General features: G+C 39.6%; 1 protein-coding gene across 1 annotated transcript in view; it reads right to left on the bottom strand.

Annotated features, from left to right (window-relative positions):
* The window catches only part of LOC125137443 (alpha-fetoprotein-like), a 32,544-nt gene extending 22,276 nt beyond the window's left edge, over positions 1 to 10,268 (bottom strand). Inside the window, exons 1-5 of the mRNA XM_047798127.1 lie at positions 10,184 to 10,268; positions 8,845 to 8,896; positions 8,578 to 8,719; positions 6,811 to 7,022; positions 2,057 to 2,189 (exon numbers count right to left, since the gene is read on the bottom strand). Of these exons, the coding sequence (XP_047654083.1) occupies positions 2,057 to 2,189; positions 6,811 to 7,022; positions 8,578 to 8,719; positions 8,845 to 8,896; positions 10,184 to 10,268 (624 nt within the window). The remainder of the gene's footprint in view (positions 1 to 2,056; positions 2,190 to 6,810; positions 7,023 to 8,577; positions 8,720 to 8,844; positions 8,897 to 10,183) is intronic.
* Between the last annotated feature and the right edge of the window lie 2,276 nt (positions 10,269 to 12,544).

The following is a 12,544-nucleotide window of genomic DNA, read 5'->3' as shown; positions in this document are numbered from 1 at the left end:
TTCTCTGAGTAAGAAATATGAATTTCTAGGCACAGACATCCTGGCAGCAGCAAGACTGTAAACATCACAAAGTGAGGAGAGGAGAAAAGAGCTCTTGGCTAACTTAAAAGCTTCTGCTTCTGCTTAACCTTCTAGAGGCTTGTTATACAGGAGGGCAAAATTTCCTCTAAAAAGGGTTAATTAAGATTAAGAAAACTTTTGGAGTTCCCATCTTTGCTCAGTGGTTAACGAATCTGACTAGGAACCATGACGATGCGGGTTTGATCCCTAGCCTCGCTTAGTGGGTTGCCGTGAGCTGTGGTGTAGGCCGGTGGCTACAGCTCCGATTAGACCCCTAGCCTGGGAACCTCCATATGCCTCGGGTGTGGCCCTAAAAAGACAAAAAAAAAAAAGATTAAGAAAACTTTGTTAACAAATGACCTAAAAAAAATTTAACCTCCTTTTAATAAAAAAAAAAAATGTAATTCTTCAGAAGCGCCAGGTAATGAGACATAAGCCTGCCCAGTCATTTATTTTTTGTTTTTAAAACAAAGACCAAAGGAGAAAAAATTGACTGTCCTGCCTAGGAATTCAGGATTGGCTTCTGAAGGAATTAGAGTTCACCAGAAAGAATGGAGAGGGGGGTAAGATATATATGTAAGCAGCTTTAGAGACAAAAGCTGTGATTATTGAGTACTTAGCTTAGGTCAGAGACTCTTTAGATACATTGCTTAATGTCTTACACAAGGTAGACAATGAGGCACTCAATAGGAGAAATAGAATTAGAGGAAGAGAGAAATAGGAGTTGAGAGGAGTTGAGAGAAATTCTCAATGAGGACATCAAAGAACACAGCAAGGAAAAAAACGGCACAGCACTTAGCGTTGAGGAATTCATCAAAACGATTACAAACCACAATTCATTTCAGCATGACCTTCCAAAAATGCACCTGGTGCCCCCTCTAAAGACGGTTATTTTAGGTAGATATTTAGAAACTTTAATAAGCATGCATAAAAAAACATTTATCATGGAACTAATCACTAATTTACTTCTATCCAATGAAGGAGAAAAGGCCACTTGGTTAAAATTAAGCGTGGCAAACTATTTTCCAAAGACGGCTACAGTCATATCTTTTATCCCATGTTCTTCTACAGTGAGCTTTTGTTACCATATATTTACTTTCCACACTCAAACCGGTGAGGTTTTAAGGTATCTCAACCAATAAAAAATATAGTAGAGGTAAATTTGAGGCTTGGCCATAAAAGGCCCAACAGCTCCTGCTTTATCCACTAGAATACTCATTCTTGAGACTTTGGCCATATGTCAGCAGTCCACCTGCCCTGAGGCTGTGGTGCTATGAGGAAGCCCAAACCAGCCAAGGCAGAGAGACCACAGGGAGATACCCTGAGGTGACAGAAGGAAGAGATGCTGAACAGACTCTAGGTGCTTCAGCTCCTCAGAGTCCCAGATCCAGCCATTGCCTGACAGTGATAACATGAAACATCAGAAGCCAGAACAGCCCAGATGAGCCCTTCCTGAATTTCTTTCTCTCTTTTTTGCTTTTTTATATGGAAGTCCCTGGGCCAGGGATTGAATCCAAGCCACAGTTGTGGCTACAGCAACACTGGGTCCTTTAACCCACTGCCCTGGGCGGGGAATAGAACCCATGCCTCTGCAGCAACCAGAACCACTGCAGTCAGAGTTTTAACCTTACACCACAGTGCAAACTCCCCCTTCCTGGTGTTTTGACCCACTGAAACCATGAGAAATAATAAATTGCTTGTTATTGTTTTGAACCAGTAAATTTTGGGGTGCTTTGTTATGCAGAAATAATAACTGAAGTGTTAAATATTTATTATGAAAGGCTATCTATGTTAGATCATGCGTGTCAAATTTCAAAGACTACATGAATTACCTGAATATCTTGTTAAAATGAAGTCTTATTTAGCAGGTCTAGAAAAGAGTTTCAGATTCTGCATTTCTAACAAGCTGCCAGGTAATGCATATGCTGCTGGTCCACAGTCCCACTTGGCATAACACATCCCTAAATAATAGTTAGGGAACATATGAATATTTTACCTTTATCTGGAAGCATTCAGTCTTATTTTCTTCTTGGCAGCATGACTGAACAGCTGTTTTGTAGCAAGCAGACATGGTCAAAATAGTGGGTCCATACAAGAATGGATGCTTTCTAGAAATTTCATAAATGTACCTGTAATTTGAAAAATACAAAGCTATATAATTTGGAGGTCAAGAACAAGTGCTGACACTGTTTCTTAAAAACTTGGGATTCATTTCATTTTGTTGACCTGAAACTTCTAGAATTTCATGGTGACAGAGATGGGATGGCACTGAACTTAAATGCATCACATATTCACTAAGCCCAGGATCACTGTGAGGTTAGACAGACATTCTGAGGGCTCGTAAAGTGACCAACTGTACCTTCTGGTCTGGTGGGAAAATAAAAGCAGTAATCAAAACTTTTCATTTTTACATAAGTAGAAGGTAGAATGTTCTATAGTCCAAACTGATTACAAATGGAGGAAAACTGGTAGAGGGGAACTAAATTTAGAAGCTATTGGTGGGTGAAGAGCAGTTTCTCAAGATCATCCATAAGTACATTATCTCAATGCTAAAGAGATAGTGGGGAGAGAGTTCCCACTGTGGCGCAGCAGAAATGAATCTGACCAGTATCCATGAGATGCAGGTTCGATCCCTGGCCTTACTCAGTGGGTTAAGGGTCCAGCGTTGCCATGAGCTGTGATGTAGATCACAGACACGGCTCAGATCTGGCATTGCTGCAGCTGTGGCATAGGCTGGCAGCTATAACTCTGATTCCACCCCTAGCCTGGGAACTTCCATATGCTATGAGTGCAGCCCCCAAAAAAGATACAGAGAGAGGGATAATGGGGAAAGTAATAAAGAACAGAGATCAGGCAGCTTTTGATAAGTTCATCCCACCCCCAGTTCCTTGGATAATGTATAAATCTTTATTCCTGCAACTTCCTTAACTTCCATTCCTCTTGGGATGCAGGCTAAGGCTGCAATTGCCACAGCCTTGACCTCTAGTCAAATGACAAGTTTGCTACAATTGCCTTCCCTTTAATGATTGAAACAGCAATTGCAGCTCATGACAAATGGCCAAAGAAATGCTTGAAATATTTGAATAGGATCCCCCAGTTCTACAAAATCTAGAAAACGAAATCACAGCGAGGAAGGTAGCTGGAATTTCTGGAGTCAAGAGACTATATCTGCATATAACCTCATGAGAAGAGTATTTCTTGGTGTTCCCTGAAGTAGAACCAGATACAGAATAATGACGCCATGATAAAGATGAGCGATGTTACAGGAGACCTGAAGCACTCATCAAATATTAGTAGAGTCTTCTTCTAACAACTGATGTGTGTAGCAATCCTGTGCTAACATTTCCTTTTGGTTAAGAGTCAAAAATCTTTTCTCGGTGGTGGATAATTGAGATGGTGGCCATTTCAGAATTGCTTATCAAATATTTCCAGCTCCCCTCCTTCCAGAAAAAAAAAAACAAACAGTAGGATTGTACATTGTATGTTCCCTCTGGAGTGAGGCATCATAATGCGACTTGCTGTGGTTAACCATATGTAAGGAAAAACAATGTCTTATGCCAAACAGAAGCTTAAGAGACTTCATGATTTACCACCATCCCCTCCTCTTGCCACAGGAAACAAGAAGGCAGGTGTTGAGATGGCTTTTTTGTCAGCCTAAGTCCCTAAATGACTATGATAAGCAGGCTTCCCAACAAACTACGTTGGACAGATAGCATGTGTGAAAAATAAAACTTTTGTTAAGTCGCTGAAAATTAGAGGTAATTGGTCACCACAGTGTCATTTAACTTATCTGCAAGCCTTGGAGAGGGAAAAAAATAGGTCAAATACTAGAACTGAACCTTATTCATTAGCAACTGGACAAGGCTTAGAAAAGCAGCGCAATGCTATGCAAAAACAAACAAAGAAAACCCAACCCTTATGCTTCGAAGTTCAGTCAGTAGATTTGTTTCAGCAGAGTTTCTCAAGCCCAACTTGTAGAAAAAGAAAAGTAGGCGATATTATCAAGATACATCTGCCACCCAAGATGAGGCAAAATTTTTGGTCAATGTGAAATTAACTGGGGCCATTCAATACCCCTGTTCTTGCCGTCCTCGTTAGTATAGTCGTGAGTATCCCCACCTGTCAATACCTCTGTTCTCTATTGGGTACCATGCTAAACTAAGAGTTCACTTCATGCTGCAATAACTTTGTTCCCTTAGAGGATATTCAGTATGATCCAATCTAATTTCAAATATCCAAAGGCAAAGTTTAACTTGGTATAAGGAAAAGCCTTCTAATCATCAGAGCCATTTAAAAAGCAGAATGTCCTGGAGTTCCCTAGTGGCCTAGAGATTAAGGATCTGGCATTGTCACTGATTTGACGCAGGTTCTGACCCAGGAACTTCCACATGCCGAGGACTCCACCAAAGAAAGAAAGAGAAGATCCCTATTGTAAGGTAACACAGGGACACACATGATTGAAAGTTGGGTACTGAAGTATGATACACAACCAAATCTTAAAATGATCAAAATTTTATTGAAAAATACTTAGATAATCCAAAGGTACAATTACTGAGGTATTATGATGCTATGCTATTTTTTTTTGTCCTTTTTTTTTTTTTTTTTTCCCCTAAGGCCGCTCCCTCGGCACATGGAGGTTCCCAGGCTAGGGGTCGAATCTGAGCTGTAGTCGCTTGCCTACACCAGAGCCACAGCAACTCAGGATCCGGGCTGCATCTATGACCTACACCACAGCTCATGGCAACGCCGGATCCTTAACCCACTGAGCAAGGCCAGGGATCAAACCTGCAACCTCATGGTTCCTAATCAGTTTCATTAACCACTGCGCCACGACAGGAACTCCGATGCTATGCTATTTTTGATAAGTCCAAAATAGCTTATTTTTCTTCCAGCTTTGATATAAATTACTGTTTCCTTGGTTGAGAATTAGATAAAGTTTTGGCTTATAGTTATGCAGTAAGTAGTTAGAAAATTATTTTTCCCTGACCATTTTACCACTGCATGCACATAAGTTAAATTAGCATGGAAACTAACTCCTTAATACTAATTTAATTGTAAATGTTCAAGAAGAGATTGGAGTCACTGCCTGAGTATTGGTCAGATTTTGGAATCTCTAAATGTTCAGCCCAAACCTGATTTTATATTTCTAAAGTTAGGGCATGTGTCACTACAGTAAAGAGGAAGTCAAGTTCATATTTGTTTCCCTTTTGGCTGCCCCTAAGGTCAAACAAGTTGGACCCATCCAATCTCTTCTCCTTGAGTCTTTTCTCCCTCAGTGGTTGGCGCCACTTAATTCCTTCTTGAAAGCTCAGTAATCTCAGGCAATTCTGCCCTCATATGGGTGAATTAAAAGTATTTACATCATTCAGCAGCAAGCCACCCTGTCTGCTCATTCATTTCTGGTTTAGAGTTTCATGTCTGAAATCTGAAATCAAATCACCACAGTGCTTCTTGCACTAGATCCAGCAATCAGATCTTTCCCTCATTCCCAGTATCTGAGTCTGTCCTGACAAGATGGCGAGACCTGCATCCCTTGAGAATTGAAGCCTCGGATTTCTCTCGTTATGCCTCCCTCTCTCGGTTTTGGTTTCCTGCCTCTAAGCCCCTGCCACTTGCTCACACCTCACTCTCAAATAATAGATCTCTGTGCTAACTGGGAGACTTAAACAGGAGCTGGTCTACCCACTGGCTATAATGCTATCCACTCCAGTGGGAATTATAGAATCAGAGTTCTTGAGTAGAAAACTCAACTCTATCCAGTCTGCAATTGTCACTTATTCCTAGGTTCCCAGGGGCAGGCTCTACCCATATGCCTAGCAGATTCCCGTCCTGCTATGCTTTGGTGAACCTTCCAAATACCAGCCTCTCGCCTGAGCTATTACCTGCCCTCTGTTCCCAATACTCTGTTTGTTCTGCTTTGCCTACTTGCCTGTACTTTTCTTTTTCTTTCTTTTTTTTTCTTTTCTTTTTCTTTTTCTTTTTTTTTTTTTTGTCTTTTTAGGACTGTACCTGCAGCATATGGAGGTTCCCAGGCTAGGGGTCCAGTTGGAGCTGTAGCTGCCAGCCTACACCACAGCCACAGCAATGCAGGATCCAAGCCATGTCTGTGATCTACACCTCAGCTCACGGCAATGCTGGATCCTTAACCCAGTGAGCAAGGCCAGGGATTGAACCCCCATCTTCATGGTTGCTGGTCGAGTTTGTTAACCACTGAGCCACAATGGGAACTCCCTTTTTTTAATTTTTTTTTTAACCTGTACTTTTCAACATCGTTTGCTACTGGTCTGACCAATCTAAACTCTAAGGAGATGGGTCTTTTACAGATCCTGGTCATTTTTAACGTTTCACAGCATAGACACACTCATGCCCTCTTGGATTTACAAAGACCATATTGTCATTCTGAGGGAAAAACATGTATTGTAGCTCAAATGTTCACTTTAATTTTATGTTCAGAGACTTTCATGTGTAAAAAGATTTGTCTTCAGGAGTTCCCGTCATGGCTCAGGGTAATGAACCCAACTAGTATCCAAGAGAATTCGGGTTTGATCCCTGGCCTCATTCCGTGAGTTAAGGATTAGTGTTGCCATGAGCTGTAGTGTAGGTCAGCAGCTGTAGCTCCAATTCAGCTCCTAGCCTGAGAGCTTCCATATGCTGCAGGTGCAGCCCTAAAAAGACCAAAAATAGTAATAATTTGTCTTCAAAATTGGAAAATACTCTTTTTCAAAGACCTGGCAAGGAAAAGTGACTTACCTCTCTTTCACTGACACTCGATTCTCTTTGTCCAACCCACAGATCTGCTCAGGATTTGAAATGTGGAATATATCACTGTAAGCTGCATCATCTTTTTTGTGTAAGAGGAAACACCTGTGGCTCGCTGTGTTATTTATATTGCAACAGTCATAAAATACATGTTTTCCAGCCATTCCTTGGTTATTGCAAATATGCCCTAGGAAGGTAGTCATCTGTAGGAGGAAATAATAAGTAGGAGCATGTGTGGTCTACATTCTTAACCACAGGGAAGTTAAGGAATTATTATAAAGAAAAGGCAACTGAGTGCAAAGTCTTATACTCTGTGTCCAATAGTTCCTGGACATAGGTCTTTTGATCAAAAGCCTTTACTTATTTATTTTTTGGCCCATGGCATGCAAAAGTTTATTTTTTCGCCCATGGCATGCAAAAATTTATTTTTTCGCCCATGGCATGCAAAAATTTATTTTTTCGCCCATGGCATGCAAAGGTTCCTGGGCCAAGGATCAAACCTGCACCACAGCAGCAACTGGAGCCACAGCATTGACAATTGCCAGATCCTTAACACACTGTACCACAAGGGAACTCCACAAAATCCTTTAAAAAAGGTTGTTAAGTCTAAACTCCCACATGCTGGACATTGGCCAAATAGAATTATCATTCACTCCCTACCAATATATGTGCCTCATTTTCATACAGTTGAGAGGGATTAAAATAAACATAAGCCAAAATATCCAGGGTTTAAAGAAATCAGGTATTTTTAATATGAATTATCCACCAAGAAACAGATGTTTGTTTGCTTTACCTGCTTCCTGATTGTTTTTAGTTGGTTTCCATGGGAACTTATTTTAAAAATTGAACTCTGAAACAATGTGTATTCAGTGTCAAAAATTCAAATGGAAATGTGATGATTCAGCTTTCAAATATCCTTGGAATGCAGTAAATGTGTGGGATGCTATAAACCTCAAATGACAAATGTTTCCACATTTGGAGGATAAGAGCAGAAAAGGGTCATCTACTGAAGTGGAAATGAGAAGAAATCACTATAAAATAAGTGAGGCCAGCTACCGGCAGAAGAACTTCATTTAAAGCACATTTCTAATATGACTAATGATTTTTCTATGACTACACAGATTCGAGTTTTTTAAAAAAAGATAGGTATAGCCCTAAAAGATGGAGCTTTTGAAAAAATCTGTAAGTAAAGAATGAAACCATTCATTTGTACTTTAAACTGTTGATGTGAGAATAACCCACCCAAAAATATGTTAGATTATAGGAATATGTTAGTATTTATCAAAAATTTTCTAATCACAAGATAGACATACTTCAGACAATAATGATTTTCAAGATTTTCTAAGTGGGAAAAGAGCCTATAATAACTCTCACTTTTTTTTTCTGCTTTTCCATATTCCCTTAGAAACTTCAGAATCAGTACTTAAATTTCCCAGGAACATTTATATGAGAATCAGTAGTATTCTCATGACAAAGGCAGAACAACCTACTTAAATTAACAAATTGGCATTTGAGGATACAATCATTCTCTGGAGTGTTTGGGTCTCAGTCTGATCTCCCAGGTATGAATTGAAAAACTGCAGGTTTATAAACCTACAGAGATTATATGTTGAGTGCGACTCATGCACCTATGGTTGCCTTTAAGTCCCTTGACTTATTATTTGATTGCCCCTTCTTGTAACATCTTCTGTTTGCAATTTAGTTTTTTTTTTTTAAAAAAAAAAAAGGAAAGAAAAAGGCAGAACATGATTCACCTACCAGTTGGTGACAGCATTCTGAAGGTGATTCATGTAACTTGAGATCCTTACACTGCTCTGCAAGAGGTAGCAACTCTTTAACTATGGTTTGTACTTCTTCATAAGCCAGTTTCTGAAGAAACTGTGCAACCATAATGCTGGTGCTGAAACAGGACACTTGTGTGAACGATGAAAATAGATTCAGTGTTATATCACTGCCCTACTGCTCCTCCCAATAATTAATATGATTTTAAATTTCAGACAAAAGAATATTGATAATAAAACTCACGCATCTCTTAAGTTGTCCTCTAGAGAATTCTGGCTATTAATGTGCTGCATGGCTGGAAAAAAAAATCAGATTTTATTTACAGAAGAGGAAGCTTTCGAAATTGAAATCCCCCTTGACGTCTCAAATCTGTATTTGTTCACCCATAAATTTCCAGAACTGTTTTTGTTTACATCATAAATCAGGACAAATTATAAGTCCATATCTTTTCTCACATTTAAACTGTATCTGTGGATGATTTATTTCTTTTCAAATACATCATGTAGTTGAATCTATCATTGGCCTGAAAATAAGTTGCATGTACCTGTATCGACACCTCTGAATTAATTAAATGACCTCTTTACATTAGACATTAATAGCACACCCAAAGAACACTAAGAAAGTCAAAGTTTGGCATTAGAAACAAAAGTAAAAACAGTAAATTTCCTTCTGTGGCACAACGGGATCAGCGGCATCTCTACAAATGCCAGGACATAGGTCCGATCCCCCGCTCAGCAGAGTAGGTTAAAGGATCTGGCGTTGCTGCTGTGGCATAGGTCTCGACTGTGGCCCGGGAATTTCATATGCTGCAGGGCAGCCAAAAATGAAACAAAACACAAAAGTATAAACATTAATTGTTTACCAGGCTTAATTTGGCAGAGACATCATCTCACGTACCTTGGATTCACTCATCACCTTCATCACCTCCACTCACCACATACGCAAACCACACTCTACTGAAAACAGTGTCTTCCTTCTTATATCAATAGTACCTGAAGAGCTTAGCAGCTATCTATTTCATAAAGAAACCTTTATTATTTGCTCTATTAATAGGGGAAAGCTTTGGAGACAGTTATTCTGAACTCAACTTCTAGCTCTGATACTTAATATGGCCTTGGTAATATAATGCCCACACTCAGTTTCTGTTTCTCTATCAAATGTAAACAACTTCTATTACATTGGATGGTTGTTAGGATTAAACAAAGCCAATATGTGAAACCTTGAGCATAGCGCCTGGCACATAGTAGGTACCGAATAATGTAGCTCACAGTATTATTCTTGCTACTAGAAACACGATTGCTCTATCTAAAATCATTTATCCCATTTTAAATACAAGTTTGAAATACATCATTCTCTCACCTAGAGTGGAAATAAGATGAAAATGATATCTTCCTGTCTATGTCACCTCAATACATGAATTCTCTTTCTGTATCCATTCCACAAGTTAAGTTACAGCCATTCTCAATGACTTCTTGACAGAGATGCACATGAGAAAGATAAGCAGTTCCATGTTTATGTCAGTAGTTATTAAGCCTCATCTCCTGGCACATGGGATGTATAGATTATAAACAGAATTCCCTACCTGCATCTAGAAAACTTCTCTGAAGAGTCTGACATTTAATGTAGCTGAAGAAAACAAGAAATGGTATGGATCTAACAGTCTTCATTATTTCAGATGAGTCTTGGAGAAGCCGTTCTATGATTTGAAAAAATTAAAGAATCCTTTTATATTCTTTCCAAGTAATTGCTATTAATAATTAACCTTTTTCTGGTGAATATTTTTTTCCAGGCCACGCTGATCTTTGAAAAAATTAAAGAAATTCATGACAATGAAGAAATATTTTTGATAGTATTCATTAATGAATACTGGATTTTAAAATGAATCATGTCATCATCCTTGTTTTTTCAAGATTACACCATGTAGGCTTTGTAATGATTGATAAACACTTTTGGTAAATATCTCATTTCCTAGAAATGCCTGTGGTTATGTACAAAGTTCTAAAATGGTAGGAGATCCGGGAAACATGTACTCTCCAAATACATGATAGATTCAGATAAATGGTTAAGGCCCCAGTTCCAGTGCTGGTCACATTTTCTGTTCCCTGCAGAGAGAGGGGAGCACAGGTCTTGGGAGCAACCCAAGGAAATGTTACCTAGTTTATTGAGTGTTGCTGTGGGTCTGGCACTTTATATGACTATGTGTAGAGAGCAATATTCTTATTTCTTGAATAAGATGTTATGATCCAGGGCTATATAATTTGCCCTTGGACTCACAGATAGAAATTCAGGGAGTTCCCGTCTTGGCGCAGTGGTTAACGAATCCGACTAAGAACCATGAGGTTGCGGGTTCGGTCCCTGCCCTTGCTCAGTGGGTTAACGATCCGGCGTTGCCGTGAGCTGTGGTGTAGGTTGCAGACGTGGCTCGGATCCCCCGTTGCTGTGGCTCTGGCGTAGGCCGGGGGCTACAGCTCGGATTAGACCCCTAGCCTGGGAACCTCCATATGCCGCAGGAGAGCCCAAAGAAATAGCAAAAAGACAAAAAAAAAAAGAAAGAAAGAAATTCAGGTCTGTCCAAAGTCAGAACACACACCACCTAAGAGCTAGTATTAAAAGCTGAGATTCTGACATTTCTCTGATATTTTTTGCTTTGCCCATCATCCAGTTCTTGGGTCTAGGGCAGGACATAAGTGATTCCTAACTGAATTAAAAGCGTAAGATAAATCTGAAGTCCAAACATTTTGGAAACAGGAAATCAGTGGTTACTACTTTAACCATCCCTGTCCTCAGTTTCTTCATTTATAGATGGAGGGCTTGGACCAGATAATCTTTGTGGTTGACAATACATTGATTGATTCTGCAACTCAATTTCTGGATCCCTAGGCAAAGAAATATCACAAGTGAGAGGGAGGGGTATACTTGACTGAAAAACAGCAAACAAATCTGTTATTTTTGTTTGGGACACACTGGCTTATAGTAAAGAATATGGTTGACCTTGTGTGGACAAAAACTAGGGGCAACATAGAAAAGACTATCTTTGGCCAGTTTCCATCATGCTTTTTGGGGTCCTCCAGATAGTCTTAATGCTCAACATCTCCTGCTCTCTTGCATTCTTTGAGCTTTCCCTTGAGATCTTAGTCTAAGCTTCCTGGAACTATCAGAAATGGACGTATTGCTCCAGGGATGGCAAATCTCGTGGATGAGGGATGTGAGACTCGCCCCTTGCAGACATTACTAATTGATGACTGTACTCTCTCTCTCTCTGAACCTAGACTTGCCTTAGAATCATTCATAGCACAGTGCCACAGGACAGCTACTAATACTAAATGATTGACACAGACACTTTTAAACAAAAGACTATGGTTTGTGTGCTTAAACTAATTCTTTTTTTAAAAAATGAACAAAATTAACTTCCCATGGGAATCCTTCTCTCACAGTAAGAGAGTCTTGAAAACGTATAGAGATGTTACATTCTTTTCTAGTGACTGAGAGTAGAATTTCATACCAGAGAAAGGATGAGTCAGGGTTATTTAAGCAAAGGTAAGTTTTATGATGGAGCTGAAAAGACAGCACAAAACTTGTTCTTTAAGAGAGGAGGAACTCCATGCTGACTTTTAAGATCAAATATGGAAGGTATATAAATACAAGACACAATGATGGTTTTTAATAAGTATAATTTTCATAGGAAACTTAATTCTTGTCCAAGCTATAGGAACAGAGTTCAACCTTGGGAAGCACAGGACTGGATCCCTGGATCCTGCCAAAAACTTGGGCGGTAACAGTTCACACATGTGGAGTCTTGCCCCTTGTTATAGCACCACCAGGCTGATCACATTTACAAACATCTCTAGTACTAGAAAAGTCTTCCTGCATTGAGGGAGTCCAGGTATGTTCTAGTCATTGGCGTGAGTCCTGCCTGAGCAATACAGAGTAAGTGTGACTTGCC

This window comes from Phacochoerus africanus, chromosome 10 (assembly GCF_016906955.1).
Source record: "Phacochoerus africanus isolate WHEZ1 chromosome 10, ROS_Pafr_v1, whole genome shotgun sequence".
NCBI classification, from domain to species: Eukaryota; Metazoa; Chordata; class Mammalia; order Artiodactyla; family Suidae; genus Phacochoerus; species Phacochoerus africanus.
This window is presented reverse-complemented; position numbering and strand designations above follow the sequence as displayed.